At 42.0% G+C, this 20,733-nt stretch overlaps 1 protein-coding gene across 5 annotated transcripts in view; it reads left to right on the top strand.

The window, feature by feature from the left end:
- ogdha (oxoglutarate dehydrogenase a) overlaps positions 1–20,733 on the top strand; it is an 85,262-nt gene that overhangs the window by 46,695 nt on the left and 17,834 nt on the right. For 4 of the 5 annotated variants that reach the window (XM_060931227.1, XM_060931225.1, XM_060931228.1 and 1 more), the window contains 8 exons: positions 2,820–2,935; positions 5,516–5,670; positions 5,774–5,920; positions 6,038–6,128; positions 17,826–18,005; positions 18,153–18,281; positions 18,469–18,648; positions 18,771–18,923. In XM_060931227.1, coding sequence (XP_060787210.1) covers positions 2,820–2,935; positions 5,516–5,670; positions 5,774–5,920; positions 6,038–6,128; positions 17,826–18,005; positions 18,153–18,281; positions 18,469–18,648; positions 18,771–18,923 — 1,151 coding nt within the window. Of the gene's footprint in view, positions 1–532; positions 575–2,819; positions 2,936–5,515; positions 5,671–5,773; positions 5,921–6,037; positions 6,129–17,825; positions 18,006–18,152; positions 18,282–18,468; positions 18,649–18,770; positions 18,924–20,733 lie in introns of all 5 variants that reach the window. The other variant, XM_060931229.1, reaches the window with a different exon arrangement.

The raw sequence follows: 20,733 nt of genomic DNA, 5'->3' as shown, positions 1-20,733 counted from the left end.
TAATCCAACGCAAATGACTGATTGATTAGTGTCTCCTAGTAGGTGTATTCCATGTTGAAGAAGCCATCTTATCCAAAAAAAAAAATCGCAGATCACACGATGGTGTGATGTCAGGTGTGACGTTTCAGTTTGGGATTCTGGGAAATGGAGTACAGAATCTGCACTGCACTTTAATTTCAGTATAAAATTGAAATTAAACGGACTTGTAGCACCTATGAGTGTGTCGTATCATGAACCAGTCTGGTAGCTTATCAGGGTTTGAAATGGATGCCAACAATGACGTTCTCTCAGGAATGTGACATTTGAGCCAGCTTATCCAGATGTTCTGCAAATGTTGACGTGGTTTCGCTACACTGTCCGTATAGCTCCTGTGCAACTCAACACTACATCGACTGCATTTGGGGTAAACGGGGAACTTCAATTCAGTTAACTAACGACTGACTTTTTTATAAGACGACTAATAATTTTCTGCCCTCATTGTGTCCTCTCTCTCTCTCTCTCTCTCTCTCTCTCTCTCTCCTTTGTCTTTCAGAGAGTGACTACCATTCTGACTTATCTCAAAGCTTTAAAAGGGGTAAATAGATGTGCTCTGACTAGAGGTCTGTATGCTCAAGAGGTGGACTATGCTGTCTGATTTGTGTCTCGCTGTGCATTAGTGTTGAGCCCATTTTACACACACACATGCCTGCACACACACACATACACACACACACACACACACACACACAGCTGCTCTGAGTCTTCAGTTGTGCAGGTTGTGTGATGAGCTCTGTCGGAGAGCGCGCTGAGCTGCAGCGGTCGGTTTGGATCAGATGTTCATGTGGTTGGGTTTTGGTTCCTCACTCCCTGGAAACAGAGATGGTCACTTTCATCTCCATCTGAGGGACTTTCACTGTGTTCTGGCCCTGAAATGTACAGCACTTCTTTCTAGTTTCATGTAACACCACGCATGCATGCACACACACACACACACACACACACACACACACACACACACACACACACACACACACACACACGTGTTTCACTCAGTATATTTTCAGACACACAATATATTCTGTCTTTTGCGTTCTGTCTCTCTCATGGCTGGCCTCTCTCTCTCTGTCTGTCTGTGTCTCTGTCTGGTTGGCCTCCCTCTCTCTCTCGCGCTATCTATGGCCAGTGCACCTCTGTGTGTCTGTTTCTCTCTGTCTGTGTGTCTGTCTCTCTCTATGGTTGGCCCCTCTGTCTCTCTTGCTATCTATGGTCGGTGCCTCTCTCTGTCTGTGTCTCTCTCTCGTTCATCAGCGCCTCTCTCGTTCTCTATGGCCGGCGCCTGTCTGTGTCTGTCTCTCTCTCTCTGTCTGTGTGTCTGTCTCTATGGCCGGCGCGCCTCTCTCTGTCTGTGTGTGTGTCTCTCTCTCTCTCTCTCTCTCTGTCTGTCTGTCTCTCTGGCCGGCGCTTCTCTCGCTCTCTGTCTCTGTGGTCAGCCTCTGTGTGTGTGTGTCTCTCTCTCTCCTCTCTCTCTCTCTCTGTGTGTCTGTATGTCTGTCTCGATGGCCAGCCTCTCTCTTGCTGTCTTTCTCTTGTTCTCTATGGCCGGTGTGTGTGTGGCTGGCGTCTCCCTCTCTATGACTGGCCTCTCTCTCTGTCTGTGTGCATCTCTCCCTCTCCCCATGGTCGGCGCCTCTCTCTCTCTCTCTCTCTCTCTCTCTCTCTCTCTCTCTCTGTGTGTGTCTGTGTGCATCTCTCCCCATGGTTGGTGCCTCTCTCTCTCTGTCTCACATCCAAGTCATCACTCACACACAGTCGAAGGTGTTTTTTGTATCCTCAGGCTAACTGGTCCTCTCTCTCCCGCGCTCTCACTCGTTCCCACTAAGGTGCATGACTGCTGTTTCCTGTCTCATGCTCAACATCCCATAATAATATCCACCAGACCCCTTTTCCATTTGTACACCGCAGCACCATCCTGTGTGTGTGTGTGTTCCTTTTATCTGTATGCTGTTGGTGGATCACAGGAGAATCTCACAGTGCTGTTTTATGTCTGAAATTTCCCTAAACTCCTGCGAGGACATAAAGATTCTCAAAATATTGTTTTCCATTGTATTACTTCAGCACTTTTTTCCGTCATGTTCACTGTGATTATAGTAACATCCCGCTGTTTGTCTGGAGGGTCGCGTCATTAGGCGTAACCCGGTTCCTGACGTGCTCTGATTTCCATGACGCTAGTTTTATTATTCATGTCGTTTCCTTGAGTAAATAAATAATGACTGTGGCTCATGAATCGTCACCACCATCATGTTTCACATAATGTGCTTCAGCCTCACGTGTATAATCCTGAAGTTGCCTTAGCGCACACCATGCTAACATTAATAACCCAATGGATAAAGAGCTGGGAATGTTGACACTGTTGACTTTCTTTCTTCTCTCTCGTTTCTTGGTTTATAACTCTCCTCCTTTTTTTTTCACCCCCTAACCTTATCCTTTCCTTTTCATTCATTCATCCATCCATCCATCCATCCATCCATCCATCCATCCATCCATCCATTAACCCTGCATGTCATCATTGTGGCTTTGCTTTTTCATTTTTCTCTAACAATGTTTGGAATGCAAAAATATATACCCCCCCACTGTATGGAATGTTTTGCTCACGCCTTACTCCCATGTTCCACGCGTTCACCACCTCTCCCCGCGTATGTTTTCTCCTTTCTCCTTCACCTCACATTCTAAACAATTCTCATCCCCTCTGCCCTTTTCCTTACCCTTCTCTTCCCTGCACTTGTCTTTTTTCCCCCCTTTATCCCTCTTCTCCTCTCCTCTCCTCTGACTCTGGTCTTTAGGATTTTACGGATTGGAGGAGTCGGATCTGGATAAAGTGTTCCGCCTGCCCACCACTACCTTCATCGGGGGCACGGAGAGCGCTCTGCCTCTGCGGGAGATCATCCGCCGCTTGGAGGTGACACTTCTTCCCCCCATTTCATTTAGCCACTGTCCTTCTGTCTTCTTCTCTAACTGTGGAATAAAACACTCCATGTTGTGCTTTTATAGTAAAATAATCAACATGGAGGCGGTATAATGAAACAAAATTACCCCAGTCGCCTGTTACCACAATGCTGATTTGTTGTAAAACTGATTTATTTTCCTGTCCTGAAATGTTTCATTCCTCTTGTACCTCAGTGAATTGTCGGTTAATTTATTAATGCTCAACACACCTGGCTTTAATGTCACTTTATTATATAGCACGAGCTACTTGTGGTAAAATCATGCGTTCTGACTGGTTCCTTGGCGGGCAGTATTTTCCAGTAACGCCTATCAGTGATTACAGAATTTCTTTCCAAGGTGCCGGCTTTCAGTGTTGCAAAAAAACAGAATGACACACAGATGAATTGGAAATCAAAAGCTAAACAAGAGTCAGCGAGTTATTCAAGAAATGAGCAACGACGAGCATTCAGAAACCGCTAACTGCTAACAGAGATTCTGATTTGAAACGACTAGCTGTTTATTTTGCATGCGTGAGTCAACTATGTTACAAATATGACGTGACTGAAAGCAGCGTCATGCCTCATTTATAATAAGCGTCTATTTTAATCTTAGAAATTTAAAAAAAAAAAAAGGCAGATAATAAACTGCTTATTAACCTCGCTTGCTCTGTCTTGATGGGAAAATATCAGACCGGGGTCTTGACAGTACGGACCGAGCCTATGGCTCCGACCTCGGTCTGATATTTTCCCGTAAAGACCGAGCAAGCGAGGTTAATAAGTAGTTAGTAATAAAATACATCTCTTTTTATTACGTACTGTATGTAATGATTCAATTTTCCCCCCAATACTTTTGGAAAACAAAACCAAAACATTTTATTACACCCCCCCCCCCCCCCCCCCCAAAATAAAATGTAGTATTTTGTTTTCCTATTAATCACCTTTATCAAATATTCCTTTTGTTAAATAAAAAAAAAAATTATTTATCCACATTTGTAAAGGTTGGAGTAAAGCACAGTAGCCTGTGAACCAAAATATTCTTTTTTATCAAAAATGAAAACATCAATAACAAATCAGCCTTTTCGTAAAACTAGACTCCCTTTCAGATTTTTCAAGTGTAGGTCATAAAAAGAATTTTCCCCGACACCCAATTATTTTTGTTTAGTGACTGAAAGCTACTGAAATCAAATCAGACTTCCAATTTTTTTTTAAATAGAACAATTAATGAATTTATTTCCACGTGGCCCTAAATTCTCCGCTATTTTTTCCTGCTTCACCATGACCCAATACAAGATACTATGTCATGCATGATGTGGTGGGCTTTCCCCGTTCGCGCAAGGCATTGTGGGATACAAATTTGAAACAGGAGAGAAAAATGGAGGACGTGAGTGTGCGAATGAAACGTGAAAGAACGACTACAGTAACGGAAAGAAAGCGAGAAGAAAAGACGTTATGTTCTATACGAAGGAAAGGAAACGCAGGACCAAACTAATAAATATCGGCGCTCAGCGAGCACCTCGGTGTGATCAGCTGTTCGTTTAGCGACAGAATGATGGAACCGTCAGTGCACGCTCAAAGGGAAACCTGCGCATGCGCACACACACACGGACTTCCTCTGTCTGCTTGAAGCGAGAGATTTCATGCATGTTATTTGCTTTAATCCCCTCAAATTAAATAACTTCCCAGCCACAGAATGGCTTGATTTAAATAAACATGTATCACAATGACTAAATTTCACCAATTTTATGAAATCGAAAGGCCGTCTACTTTTAATAAACTTTCATGAATGTTTGTACTCCCTCCATTTGCTTCTCTTTTCTTTATCTTTCAGCAGTCTGTAAAAACACGGAGAGAGAGCTCTGATTTCTTGTTAAATCTTTGTCCAGTCCATCACACAACAGCTCTTTCGCATTTTCGATCTATTTGTGTGTTTTTATGGCATTAAAGCTGTTACTTCCACCTGCTGTGAAGTCACATGCCTTCCTTATTGCTGTGGTACATTATTTCGCCCTCTGGTGTCTAAATAAGGCAATTACAGCGAGGAAAATCTAAGATTACGCAGCCTGATTGATCACGTGGTTTTTTTTTTTTTGTTATAAATTTGTATCCCGATTTATCATCACACGATATATCGTTACATGCCTAGTTTATAGTTACATGCAAGTCAGTCCTTGTCTTTAACGTTATCCCTGCTATATAGAGTTGTCAGGGAGCGTGTGTTGACTGTACCGAAGCACTGACACTGGAGACTCCTTCCATAAATTTTCAAGAAATACAGTCTCCATACAAAAATCTTGATTTTATTAGATTAACTTTTATTTTTGAAATAACTTGTTTGATTAGTCTTGGGCTTACTTTTAATGAGAATCTGTTATATAGGTCCCTCGAGATGAGCCGTTACTATAGCAACGATAACGATTGTGTTAATATTGATTTGCGATTGACAGACACGGTCTTTGAAAATGAATCGACACCGTCTGACCAATCAGATTCGAGAATTCAGTAGTGTTGTGGTAAAAATATGATTTAAATTGTGTGTGTGTGTGTGTGTGTGTCAGATGGCGTATTGCCAGCACATAGGAGTGGAGTTCATGTTCATTAACGACCTGGAGCAGTGCCAGTGGATCCGTCAGAAGTTTGAGACTCCAGGGGTCATGCAGTTCAGCCTGGAGGAGAAACGCACATTGCTGGCCCGCATGGTCCGCTCCACCAGGTACACACACACACACGATGCTGCACAGCGTACACACACACACACACGTTCTCACTGTTGATTATCCATCAGTCATTATTAAATGGTTATTATGAACCTCCAGGTTTGAAGAGTTCCTGCAGAGGAAGTGGTCTTCAGAGAAACGGTTTGGCCTGGAGGGCTGCGAGAGCCTCATCCCTGCCCTCAAAACCATCATCGACAAATCCAGCGAGTGTGGCGTGGAGAACGTCGTCATGGGAATGCCGCACAGGTGCCACCCGTGATGCATTTCTGCTAGAGATGATTTGGTAGTGCTTTTGAAGAAAAGGTTTGTATCAGTTGTGATTTTGTGGTGTGTGTGTGTGTGTGTGTGTGTGTGTGAATATAGAGGGCGACTGAATGTTCTAGCCAATGTGATCAGGAAGGAGCTGGAGCAGATCTTCTGCCAGTTCGACTCCAAGCTGGAGGCTGCAGATGAGGTGAGGATGTGGATGTTTAGTTAAACAGCTCTGATTTAAAAAAAAAAAAAAAAGTATTTAAAAATAGTAGACTAAGTAAACAGAAACCAACTTGTAACGCCCTGAAGTTAATACAGATAGAGTTAAAGGGGAACTGAAGTCATTTTTAAACTTGCTTTATGTCTTAACGTGTTATTCAATTACATTTTCGGTTTTATTAACCTTATATCGTGACTCGTATTGGCATATTATATTACACTTATCAGCCGTTTCGGTTTTTAGCCATGTTGAATGTGGTCCACGGCAGGCGTTGCTTATCTTCGCGAGACTTCAAACAGCGCCGCCATTTTGAAAACTGTTTACACAGCGGCCAGATCGCCATATCATTCCAATTTAGATTAATTTCAAGATTTGCCAGCTTCATCAGTGATGGAGTGTCAGTCTCGCACGCTGTGGCGCGTGCACCTGAAGGCGTGCCAAGTGAACTCCAGCACGTGTGCCGTGAACTAGAGCCCTGCACTCCCGTGGGAGTCCCGCGGGACCTGCCACAAAGCAGTGCGGCGCGGGACAAATTTTGAAAGCTCATTGCGGGCGGGACCGGGAGTGCACATATGCGGGCGCGGGTGGGAGCGGTGATAAGCTGCAGTCCCGCTAACTAAAAACGTCTTTAAAATAAAATTTATAAATTATTAATTTATGTCTATCATATATAATTTGTGCTAGATATTTTATTTGGCATTAATAAAAACATTTTAAGATGCCTAAATTTGCAAAGAGAGTCAGATTGCCAGATTGAGTCAGATTGGGCGCGCTAGTAGAGATGGGATTTATGGCTCTTTGATGGGATCCGCATCTTTGTGATCCGTTCTTTGAAAAGAGCCGTTCAAAAGACTGGCTAATTTGGCTCTTTTTAAATATTCTTCAGTTTTAAGAAGACAGCGTCTAAAGAAGCCAGATCCCTCTGAACTGTAAACTCAATGCTATCCTAGAAATCCTTCCTGTAATATGCAAATTTGGCCGCCTCCGATTGGACAGCGCGATGCATCAACAGGCAGAAAGTGTAAAAGTACAAAATGTCTTAAGTGAGCTGAAACAGTAAAGATCAGATTCAATGCAATATTTATCAACGAACAACTTAAACTTAATATAATCGTGTACTTTTATATTATAATCAAGCATGTCAAGCCTACCGTCACTGTGTAACCTGTCTCTCTGATTAGAGTTGTAGACTAACTCGAGCAGTAGATCACTTCACTCACGGTGCTCGGCTTAGGTTTCACTTTGCGGTGGCTGTGTCAAGACGTGTTATGCTTTGCAATAAAAAAAACAAAAAACATTGGTACAAAGCAAGCCCATTCACTTTTTTATGCTGATAAGAGAATTACAATGGTTTTTCATGTGACAAAAATGTGCGAGTAAATTGCGATTAATCGCAAGTTAACTATGACAGTCGCGACATTAATCGCGATTAAATATTTTAATCGCTTGACAGCACTATAAATAATAACGAACGTGAGCTGTAGATATTTATGCTCAAATCCACTCAAAGTAGGGGGCGGGGCACCATCACGCTGTGTCAAGACAAGAACTTTCCTGAGAAATAACGCGAACGTCTGCATCATGCGGGATTTGCGGGCGGGAGTGGGACAAAATATGGCAGGCGGGAGCGAGACTGAAAATCATAATTCTTTGCAGGCGTGGGCGGGATCGGGACTGAAAATCATAATTCTTTGCGGGAGCGGGACTGCACAATGCGGGCGGGAGCGGGACTGAAAAATCCGACCCACGCAGACCTCTACCGTGAACAAGGCGCACCTGAGCTCAGTTAAGGACCGTGCTGATGCATTTGCATCGCAAAGTATTATAATACGCATTACCGAGCCTTTCTACCCGTTGTCTTGACTTCCTGTTTCACGATCCTTGTGCCGGTTTCTCGTTCTTGTCCTCGCTTAGCCTTTGATGTACTGTTTGCGCCTCGACTGACCCTTTTGCCTTTATTCTCGTTTTTGATCTAGTTTGCCTGCGTATATATCGTCTCCTTCTGCCACTTTATTAAACTGTATACTTCTGCACATACATCCGCCTCTCTCGCGTACGTGACATGGAGATTATTCCGTACGACTTCGAACCAACGTGGAGTAGAGAAGAGTTGGAAAGGCGACAGGATAAGGACGAGTCCGTCACGCTGGTATTTACGTCATTACTGTCGCACAATTAAAACGTGCCAGATCAGGCGGCTGGTGGGTTTTCAAAATAAAAATCACATGCATGTATTTTTGTGATAAATACATATTATACTGAGCGCATTTCTCACATAATCCTCACTAAGGTTTCGGACAGCACTACAAAATGCCGTCCACACTATTTAGTGCCCTATATGGTGAGTAGGGAGCGATTTCGGACACGGAAAACTTCCGGCTTGATCACGTCAGCATTCGAAATAGGGCGCACGCGTCTTTTGACAACGTTGGCAGATGTCGGTCACTTTGATTTCCGCTGTACGTTTTACTTCCGTCCTACGATGTCTCGCACAGGTCTCAACGAATCTCGTTTACGGCCATCGCTTTGACATATGGACTGATATATTACAGAGCATATTTCAAACACTCAGAACTTGCTATGGCAGCGACAAAATAGCAATCAAAAATACATTTCTACAGTGCCTTGCAAAAGTATTCATACCCCTTGAACTTTTTCACGTTTTTCCACCTTACAACCACGAACTATAAAGTTTTTTTTAATTGAGATTTTGTGATAGACCAACACAGAGTAGCACATAATTGTGAAGTGAAACGAAAATGATAAATGGTCTTCAAAATTTTAAACAAATAAAAATCTGAAAAATGTGGTGTGCATTAGTATTCAGCCCCCCTGCGTCAATACTTTGTAGAGCCACCTTTTGCTGCAATTACAGCTGCAAGTATTTTGTGGTATGTCTGTACCAGCTTTGCACATCTAGACACTGAAATTTTTGCCCATTCTTCTTTGCAAACTAGCTCAAGCTCAGCCAGATTGGATGGAGAGCGTCTGTGAACAGCAATTTTCAAGTCTTGCCACAGATGCTCAATGGGATTTAGGTCTGGACTTTGACTGGGCCATTCTAACACATAAATATTCTTTGATCTAAACCGTTCCATTGTAGCTCTGGCTGTATGTTTAGGGTCATTGTCTTGCTGGAAGGTGAATCTCCTTCCCAGTCTCAAGTCTTTTGCAGCCTCCAACAGGTTTTCTTCCAGGATTGCCCTGTATTTAGCTCCATCCATCTCCCCATCAACTCTGACCAGCTTCCCTGTCCCTGCTGAAGAAAAGCATCCCCATAGCATGATGCTGCCACCACCATGTTTCACAGTGGGGATGGTGTGTGCAGGGTGATGAGCAGTGTTAGTTTTCTGCCACACATAGCGCTTTGCATTTAGGCCAAAAAGTTCAACTTTGGTCTCATCTGACCAAAGCACCTTCTTCCACATGTTTGCTCTGTTCCCTGCATGGCTTCTGGCAAACTGCAAACAGGACTTCTTATGCCTGTCTTTCAACAATGGCTTTCTTCTTGCCACTCTTCCAAAAAGGCCAGATTTGTGGAGTGTACGACTTATAGTTGTCCTGTGCACAGATTCTCCCACCTGAGCTGTGGATTTCTGCAGCTCCTCCAGAGTGATCATGGGCCTCTCGGCTGCTTCTCTGACCAGTCCTCTCCTTGCTTGCTCTGTCAATTTAGGTGGACGGCCATGTCTTGGTAGGTTTGCAGTTGCGCCATACTTTTTCCATTTTTGAATGATGGATTGAACAGTGCTTCTTGAGATGTTCAGAGCTTGGGATATTTTTTTATAACCTAACCCTGCTTTAAACTTCTCCAGAACTTTATCCCTGACCTGTCTGGTGAGTTCTTTGGTCTTCATGATGCTGTTTGTTCTTCAGTGTTCTCTAACAAACCACTGAGGCCTTCACAGAACAAGTGTATTTATGCTGAGAGTAAATTACACACAGTAGGACTCTATTAACTAATTAGATGACTTCTGAAGGCAATTGATTGCACTGGATTGTATTTAGAGGTATCAGAGTACAGGGGGCTGAATACTAATGCACACCACATTTTTAATATTTTGATTTGTTTAAAATTTTGAAGACCATTTATCATTTTCATTTCACTTCACAATTATGTGCTACTCTGTGTTGGTCTATCACGTAAAATCTCAATAAAAAACTTTTAAGTTCGTGGTTGTAAGGTGGAAAAATGTGAAAAAGTTCAAGGGGTATGAATACTTTTTCAAGGCACTGTATATTTAATAAAATGAGAAATACAATTTTGATGATAAATTTGCCTTCAGTTCTCCTTTAAGAACTTATTCTTTAGTAGGATCATATTTAAATATGAATCAGTTGTTTAATTACCAGTGTATAGAATTTGCAAAGCGTTTCTTTGATTCCTGGTGTCGTCTATGAATTTTCAGTGTTTATTTTATTTTTTTTTTGTCTTCCTCTTTGCCATGTAAAAAAAAAAAATGTAGGTCTGTCTTATTGAATTAAAGACCATTGATTTGTTTTTGATTATCTATCTGTTTCAATTCTAGATCCTGATTGGTTAGATGATTTTAATTAAGGGAAATTAACACATCAATGCTCGCTTTAATATGTTATCGTTTCCATAGTAACTGCTCATTCAGAGCAACTTGTACAATGGACGCTACGTAATCCAAGTCTCTAATATAACACGTGTTGCCAGCAGCACTTATTTTATACTTATTGATGATGGTAATATTTTCTCAATCATTAGCTGTCAGGTTATAGTCCTATGAAAATCCATGACCTTGAGTTTGACATTTCATAGTCATTCAAGGTCAAAGGTCATGGTGCCAAATGAAAGCCCATATGGGACTTCTTATATGTTGATAATGGTAAACATCTGGCGATCATGAACCATTTTAAAGTTATAGCCCTTTGAAAACCCATGACCACCAGTTTGACCTTTCAAGGTCACTCAAGGTCAAAGATCATGGTGCCAAATGAAAGCCCATATGGCACTTCCTATAAGCTGATAACGGTAAACATCCGTCTACCATCAATCGTTTTCAAGTTACAGCTGTCTGAAAATCCGTAACCTTGAGTTTGACCTTTCAGGTTCACTCAAGGTCAAAGATCATGGTGCCAAATGAAAGGCCATATGGAAGTTCCTGTATGCTCATAATGGTAAACATCTGTCTATCGGCAACCGTTTTTGAGTCATAATGGAAAATATTTTAACTGAAAGGTTGACCTTTCCGGTGACCTTGGCCCGATTACTCTCAAAATTTAATCAGGTAATCTACGGCCCATTGCTCACCTACCCTGAAAACTTGAAGTCAATCGGTGCGACTGTCTAGATGCCAGATTGTTAACAGGTAGACACACAAACAAACAAGGTCAAAAGTCATGGAGCCAAATGAAACCCCATATATGACTTCTTATATGTTGATAAATGTGTCTCTATCGTTAACCGTTTTTGAGTTATAATGAAAAATATGCAAATTTTAGCAATTACCTTGACACCCCCCCCCCCCCCCCCCCCCGGACATTTGACCCCCAGCTGCTAAGAAAACTGAGGGATACCCCGTCATGTAGCATATCAATGGAAGCAGAAATAAAAGATGAACATTTTGGATTTGGTTTGAAGTAAATATAATGAATATGAAGGAAGTTCTCATCTCATCTCATTATCTGTAGCTGCTTTATCCTGTTCTACAGGGTCGCAGGCAAGCTGGAGCCTATCCCAGCTGACTACGGGCGAAAGGCGGGGTACACCCTGGACAAGTCGCCGGGTCATCACAGGGCTGACACATAGACACAGACAACCATTCACACTCACATTCACACCTACGCTCAATTTAGAGTCACCAGTTAACCTAACCTGCATGTCTTTGGGCTGTGGGGGAAACCGGAGCACCCGGAGGAAACCCACGCGGACACGGGGAGAACATGCAAACTCCACACAGAAAGGCCCTCGCCGGGACTTCCGGGTTTGGCGAGGGACTTCCGGGTTTGGCGATGTGGGGGTGAGACGCGTTCTACAGTGCTCCCAGTGAACTTGTGAAATTATATGGTTTTAACATCGCTCTGGTCTTAAATATTTGTTTTTGTGGGATTATACATTGGTGAGACAAAGGTTATTGCGTTTTTAGGGTACCTTTGAAATGAGTGGCAAATCGAAATCTTTGCAACAAACTCCGTCGACACGACAGGCTAGTCTGGCTAGCAAAGTTTCAGCTATGGCGGAGGACAAGGCTAGTGGCAAGGTGGCTGATACTGTATCAATGTCTCAACTGGTGACTGAGCTAGCTAAGCAGAGGTCCGTTTTAAAAGAAGACATTGCCACGTTGATTCAAGAGTCGCTAAAACCACTCCAGACTGCTGTGGATGCTATACGGGACACAGTAAATTCGTTTCAAGCCAGGCTGACATCAGCGGAGGCTATAGCTGGTGAAAATTTTGAGCGCTTGAACACTGCTGAAGCAACCATTAAAACTTTGAAATTAGCAAATCAGGAATTGTTGGATCGGGTTGACGATCTGGAAAACAGGTCACGCAGGTCGAACCTGCGAGTTGTGAATATTCCGGAGGGCAGCGAGACTGGCAAAGACCCCGTTAAATTCATGGAAGAGCTACTTATGGAATGTATGGGGTCGAGTGTGTTCACTGCCCCGCCAGAACTGGAGAGAGCTCATTGATCCGGGGCTACTAAACCGGCGCACGGGAAGCCTGCTAGAGCATTTGTGGTGTGCTTTCGAAGTTTTCAACAGAAAGAAGCAGTGCTGCGTTGGGCAAGGAACCATGAGGTTAAGTTTCATGATGCTAGCCTCCGATTCTACAATGACCTGAGTGTTACCTTAGCGAAAAAACGCAGGGCTTTCAACGGAGTTAAACAAGCGCTGTATGAGAAAGGGGTGAAGTTCCGCCTGATTTATCCAGCCCGCCTGAGAGTGACTCTGGGAGAAGAGACGCTTACCTTTGAATCACCAGATGAAGCACAGGAATTTTACAACAAACGCATTCGGTCCAGTGAATGAAAGGAGGTGATGGACAGTATGCGTCCTGGACTGTACGATAACTAGGTAGCCTACTCTGTTGTTATCCTGTGCTTTACTTAGTTTGTAAAATATATGACACTTTCATAATGATGTAAATTGACATAGGGGAGTTTTAGTGTAGATAACGTAGTTCTTAAAGGATGTTCACCGGGAAGGCATGTTTAGCGAGCCTGCAGTTTATCCCATTTCGGGATCTAGACATAGGCAGTTTATGCGCTATGGGTTTCAGTTTGTTTTGGTTTTGTTGTAAGGGGGGAGGGGGGTTAAGGGTATGGGGAAGTGCGTCGGGGTTGTCTTTGTGTGTCAGTTTTGTTGGGTACATGTAGCCTACCAGTGTTAAGTTTATTATGATGAATAGTAAGCATAATCAAGACTTGGGTGAAGCTGTCAGATTTATAAGCTGGAATGTTAAGGGGATGAATGGGCCTGTAAAGCGAGCAAGGATATTTGCACATTTAAAATTTTTAAAAGGTGAAATTGTTTTTTTGCAAGAGACTCATTTATTGGTAAAAGATCAGTTTAGATTAAGGAAATCATGGGTAGGTCAATTATTTCATTCAAAATTTGATCATAAGTCTAGGGGAGTGGCCATTCTGATACATAAAAAAGTTCCTTTTAGCCCAACAAAGATAATAGAAGATTCACAGGGGCGATATGTTATTGTATTAGGGTCTTTATATTTTAAGCCTGTCATACTGGTGAATGTATACGCTCCTAATTGGGATGATGAGAGATTTATGGAAAAAGTCACTGCATCCATACCAAGTCTCAATTCTCATTCTCTCATTTTTGGTGGAGATCTAAATTGTACAATGATTCCATCTTTGGATCGTTCCAACCCAAAATCTGATTCTCCTTCTAAAATGGCGAAGAGACTGTCAATGTTCATGGATCAGGTGGGCTGCACTGACCCATGGCGTTTCTGTTTCCCCTTGAGCAAGACTTATTCTTATTTCTCCCATGTACACCATACATATAGTAGAATTGACTATTTTTTCATTGATAGTGCAATGCTATCTTTGGTTAAAAAAATTGAATATTCATCTATAATTGAATCTGACCATGCCCCGGTACTTTTAGACCTCTCCTTGTCGCACAAGCAAATGGAGTACACTCCTTGGAGATTGGACACCTCTTTACTAAAAGATAAGAGATTCTGCCAAATTATTTCATCTGCCATTGATGATTTTCTTAAATTTAATAGAGGCGATGGTGTGTCTCCTACTATTTTGTGGGAGACACTTAAAGTTGTTATTAGAGGGAATATTATCTCATATAAATCCATGGTAAATAAAAATAATCGTGTAGAGCAAGAAAGATTGATCACAGCTATACAGGTGATAGATAGCAAATATTCAACCTCCCCAAGCCCAGAACTTTATAAAGAAAAATTGGAACTGCAGGCCAAGTATGAGTTATTGATGTCAGAAAAAACTGAAAAGATGTTGCTGAAATCACGGGGCATTATGTATGAACATGGGGAAAAGTCAGGACGTCTTTTAGCCCACCAGTTAAAAAGCAGATCATCTGAGCAGCATATTTTAGGTATTAGGAAAGAGAATGGGGAACTCACAGTTGATCCTGTAGAAATTAACGATACATTTCAGGCATTCTATTCCAAGCTGTACTCATCTGAAGCTCCCATAGACAATGTTGTTATGGATCATTTTTTTAGTAATCTGGATATGCCTAAAATTAGTGCAGTTAGTAGAGCAGAATTAGAATGTCCAGTTACACATACTGAAATTGCTGATGCAATTAGGACCATGCAAAATGGTAAGGCACCGGGCCCGGATGGGTACCCAGTTGAATTTTTCAAGAAATTTTCTGAGCAATTAATTCCACTTTTACTTGACATGTTTAGAGAATCAAAAGCTAATGGAACCTTGCCTAGGACATTGACTGAAGCTTCCATAATTCTATTGTTAAAACCAGGGAAGAACAGAGAGGAATGTGGGTCTTATCGCCCCATTTCTCTCCTCAATTGTGATGTCAAGATATTGGCAAAAGCACTTGCACGCCGTTTAGAGAAAGTTATGCCAGAGGTGATTTCCCCTGATCAAACAGGGTTTATGACAGGTCGTCATTCTTTTTCTAATGTGCGTCGCCTTCTAAATGTTTTATACTCACCAGCATCTACTGTGGTGGCTGAAGTGGTCATTTCCCTGGACGCTGAAAAAGCGTTTGATAGGGTAGAGTGGAGTTTTTTGTTTGAGTGCTTGAGTAGATTTGGTTTTGGTCCCAATTTTAGATCATGGATTGAGCTTTTATATTTCAGCCCAAAAGCATCAATAGTCACTAATAGGAACCATTCTAATTTTTTTTCCTTGATGAGGGGAACACGTCAGGGTTCGCCAATAAGTCCACTTCTGTTTGCTTTGGTTATTGAACCTCTTTCTATTGTGCTTAAGTCAAAGACAGAAATATGTGGAATTAATAGATGGGGTCTGACTCACAAGTTATCCTTGTATGCAGATGACTTATTATTATACATATCTGACCCTATGCGTTGTATTCCCCACGTTTTGAATATATTGCGAACATTTAGTGTTTTTTCTGGTTATAAATTGAACCTAACTAAAAGTGAGTGCTTCCCAATAAATGTCTTGGCCCGGTCTCTTCAGGACTCAGATTTACCCTTCTGTATGTCCAGAGATGGGTTTAAGTATTTAGGTATTCATTTAAGTCGTACATTCCCTGAGCTATACCATAAAAACTTTACTCCATTAGTAGATAAGTTAAAGTCTGATTTCCAGAGATGGAATGCCATTAATTTGTCATTGGTTGGTAGGATTAACTGTATTAAAATGAATGTTCTCCCTAGATTTCTTTATCTTTTTCAGTGTCTTCCAATTTATTTGCCCAAATCATTTTTTCTATCTATGGATAGGCATATATCATCTTTTATATGGGCTGGTAAAGTGCCTAGAATTCAAAAGAGATTTCTTCAAAGACATCGCTCCAATGGAGGCTTGGGCTTGCCAAACTTACAATTTTATTATTGGGCAGCAAACTGTCAGAAAATACTGTATTGGTGTCAGTCATCAGATGTGGGCTGGTGTGAGTCTGAAAATAATTCTTGCCTTTCAACTTCGCTCCCAGCCTTAGTGACTTCTAAAATCCCTCTGGCTAGTTCAACATATACTTCAAATCCAACGGTTATTAATACCTTACGCATTTGGCAACAATTTAGAAAACATGGGGATCTACCTAATTTCTCCATTCAAGCCCCAATTTGTCATAATCACTCATTTATTCCAGCTAGAATAGATGCCACTTTCTTGAAATGGGGTAGACAAGGCCTTGTCAGATTTAAAGATTTTTATAAGGAAGGTGTATTTGTAAGTTTCAATGACATGTGTGTAACATTTAATCTCCCCCGTTCAAATCATTTTAGATATCTACAGATTCGTCAATTTATTCGTAGTAATACGACTGATTTTCCAAATGAACCAGATCCATCTGTTTTGGAGGATATTTTGGATGTGTCTTTTAATTTAAAGGGGCTTATTTCTAGAATTTATAATATCATCACTTCCCATGGTGATAATACCCTGGATAAGATTAGAGCAAAGTGGGATGATGAATTTGGAGAGGCAATACCGGATAGTGTATGGGAGGAAGCTGTACATAGGGTCAATGGGACTACATCCTGTGCTCGTCTAAGTTTAATTCAATTTAAAGTTTTACACAGGATGCATTTTTCTAAAGCTAAATTGGCAAAAATGTTTTCAGGCATGGATGATAATTGTAGTAGATGTCATAGTGCTCCAGCGACATTGACTCACATGTTTTGGTCATGCCCAAGTCTGGATCAATTTTGGTCAGGGGTTTATAAAACGATATCTGAAATTTTAGAAATAGAATATGAGCCCAATATGTACACCTCAATTTTTGGAACTGTGTCAGGTGACTCTGTGAGGCTTTCAGGGTACAAAGATGTATTAGCCTTTTCAACTTTGATTGCCAGACGGCAAATTCTTTTAAATTGGAAATCCCCATACCCACCAAAAGTATCAGTATGGCTGACTGATCTTATGATGTATCTGAAATTAGAAAAGATTAAGTATGCACTTAGAGGGTCTGTTGACCTTTTTTATGGTATCTGGAACCCTGTAATAATATATTTTGAAAAACTTAAGACCCTTCCTGTGTCTCTGTAATGACATGTAAAGTACCAAGATAGTCTGATGGCATAGGCCTAAAGAAGTCTGCAATATTTTTTGATGTACCACTGGTATGGTTTGGTATTACTGGATAATGTATACATGTTTTTTTTTTTGTTTGTTTGTTTTTTTATAAGATTTGTACAAGTGACTTACTGTCTTTTGTTTGACTGGTGACATACGAAAACGCACAGGTTCTGTTGGGGGTGGGGGGTGGAAGGGTGGGCAGGGGGTTGTAGTTTGGAAATGTATGTGAAAAACGAATGTCTTTCATCTAAGTTTGTAACTCTGTATCTTTCATTAATAAAAAAAAAAAAAAAAAAGGCCCTCGCCGGCCACGGGGCTCGAACCCGGACCTTCTCGCTGTGAGGCGACAGCGCTAACCACTACACCACCGTGCCGCCCTGGATATCCAACATTTTAAATATAATTGTACATTTCTGTTCATGGTGCCTTTTTTTTTTTTGTGTGTGTGTGGTGTGCGTTTGTTGCAGGGATCAGGAGATGTGAAGTACCACTTGGGCATGTACCACAGGAGGATAAACCGTGTGACGGACCGGAACATTACTCTATCTCTGGTGGCCAATCCGTCTCACCTGGAAGCCGTGGACCCGGTGGTGCAGGGCAAAACCAAGGCTGAGCAGTTCTATTGCGGAGACACTGAGGGCAACCGGGTCAGCCACACACACACTTGCTGTGTTCAGATCTTTCCTTAGTTTGCTTACGTAGTGTTTTTATAATATTTCCGAGAACCAGAACGGACCATGGAACAGACAGACCTTTATTTCAATACTGTTGTGTGTGCGCGTGCGTACATTTAGGTGATGTCCATTCTCCTCCATGGTGATGCTGCGTTCGCCGGCCAGGGCATCGTCTACGAAACTTTCCATCTGAGCGACCTGCCGTCTTACACTACACACGGCACGGTGCACGTCGTCGTCAACAACCAGGTACACACGCGCACACGTATGTTCTGTGTACGAGACGATTCTACACCTTTATAATCAGAAGAAGAGATGGTATGATATTGCTTTTTTTTCTTTTACCCTTTGCGCACACACCTTTTACAATTTAAAACCACACGCATTGTATAATCCTGTGCACTTTTTTTTCCCCCTCCCCTCTTTCTTGGTTTAGATTGGCTTCACCACCGATCCCCGCATGGCCCGCTCCTCTCCGTACCCCACCGATGTAGCGCGCGTGGTGAACGCTCCCATCTTCCACGTTAACGCGGATGACCCGGAGGCCGTCATGTACGTGTGCAACGTCGCTGCCGAATGGAGAGCCACCTTCCACAAAGATGTTGTGGTTGACCTGGTGAGTGCGTTTCCATGGTTACATCTTCATCCTGAAATGAGTGTGTTATGTCCAGTATTGTGACTATTATGTTCTCGAATGGAATGGAATGGTGTGCGTGTGCATCTCCTCTGTTCCTGTAGGTGTGTTATCGGCGTAACGGGCATAACGAGATGGACGAGCCCATGTTCACACAGCCGCTGATGTACAAACAGATCAAGAAGCAGAAGCCGGTGCTGCTGAAATACGCTGAGAAACTCATCGCTGAGGGAGTCGTCACACGCCAGGAGTATGAGGTCAGGACACACATACACACGTTTGTCTCAGTGTCCTTGTAAGGACCTTCCATTGACTTAATTATTATTGCAGTTAATTAATGCTGTGCTGCACCTAAATCTGTCCTCAGTAATGAAAAGGAAACTTTTTGGTTCTTTTATATATTTTCAATTTTTGTTTTAAAAAAAAAAAACACAACAGCAATTTCCTTGTGAGGACCATCCAGATGTCCCCACAAGGTCAAAATAGTCAGATTTTACTGTCTTTGTGGGGACATTTAGTATTCAGTAGTATATAAAAACACACACACTGTTTATTATGTTCAGCTCCACCTGAAAACATCAGCCACTTTAATCTATAACGCAGGGGTTTTCAAAGTGTGAGAGAGTCAGCCCCCCCTCAGAGAGCAAATAAACAACAGCGCCCCCCCTTTGCAATTTTTGTTGTTGCTATACTTAATGTTCCATTCGTATTTTTAAAAAATGTTTGCTGTACACATTTTTTTTCTTTTACACATTTTAAGCATCCGTGCTTTTTTTTTTTTTAACATCTTGTTTTACAACCCCGATTCCAAAAAAGTTGGGACAAAGTACAAATTGTAAATAAAAACGGAATGCAATGATGTGGAAGTTTCAAAATTTCCATATTTTATTCAGAATAGAACATAGATGACACATCAAATGTTTAAACTGAGAAAATGTGTCATTTAAAGAGAAAAATTAGGTGATTTTAAATTTAATGACAACACATCTCAAAAAAGTTGGGACAAGGCCATGTTTCCCACTGTGAGACATCCCCTTTTCTCTTTACAACAGTCTGTAAACGTCTGGGGACTGAGGAGACAAGTTGCTCAAGTTTAGGGATAGGAATGTTAACCCATTCTTGTCTAATGTAGGATTCTAGTTGCTCAACTGTCTTGGGTCTTTTTTGTCGTATCTTCCGTTTTATGATGCGCCAAATGTTTTCTATGGGTGAAAGATCTGGACTGCAGGCTGGCCAGTTCAGTACCCGGACCCTTCTTCTACGCAGCCATGATGCTGTAATTGATGCAGTATGTGGTTTGGCATTGTCATGTTGGAAAATGCAAGGTCTTCCCTGAAAGAGACGTCGTCTGGATGGGAGCATATGTTGCTCTAGAACCTGGATATACCTTTCAGCATTGATGGTGTCTTTCCAGATGTGTAAGCTGCCCATGCCACACGCACTAATGCAACCCCATACCATCAGAGATGCAGGCTTCTGAACTGAGCGCCGATAACAACTTGGGTCGTCCTTCTCCTCTTTAGTCCGAATGACACAGCGTCCCTGATTTCCATAAAGAACTTCAAATTTTGATTCGTCTGACCACAGAACAGTTTCCACTTTGCCACAGTCCATTTTAAATGAGCCTTGGCCCAGAGAAGACGTCTGCGCTTCTGGATCATGTTTAGATACGGCTTCTTCTTTGAACTATAGAGTTTCAGCTGGCAACGGCGGATGGCACGGTGAATTGTGTTCACAGATAATGTTCTCTGGAAATATTCCTGAGCCCATTTTGTGATTTCCAATACAGAAGCATGCCTGTATGTGATGCAGTGCCGTCTAAGGGCCCGAAGATCACGGGCACCCAGTATGGTTTTCCGGCCTTGACCCTTACGCACAGAGATTCTTCCAGATTCTCTGAATCTTTTGATGATATTATGCACTGTAGATGATGATATGTTCAAACTCTTTGCAATTTTACACTGTCGAACTCCTTTCTGATATTGGTCCACTATTTGTCGGCGCAGAATTAGGGGGATTGGTGATCCTCTTCCCATCTTTACTTCTGAGAGCCGCTGCCACTCCAAG

Source organism: Neoarius graeffei, chromosome 10 (genome assembly GCF_027579695.1).
Source record: "Neoarius graeffei isolate fNeoGra1 chromosome 10, fNeoGra1.pri, whole genome shotgun sequence".
Lineage (NCBI taxonomy): Eukaryota > Metazoa > Chordata > Actinopteri > Siluriformes > Ariidae > Neoarius > Neoarius graeffei.
This window is presented reverse-complemented; position numbering and strand designations above follow the sequence as displayed.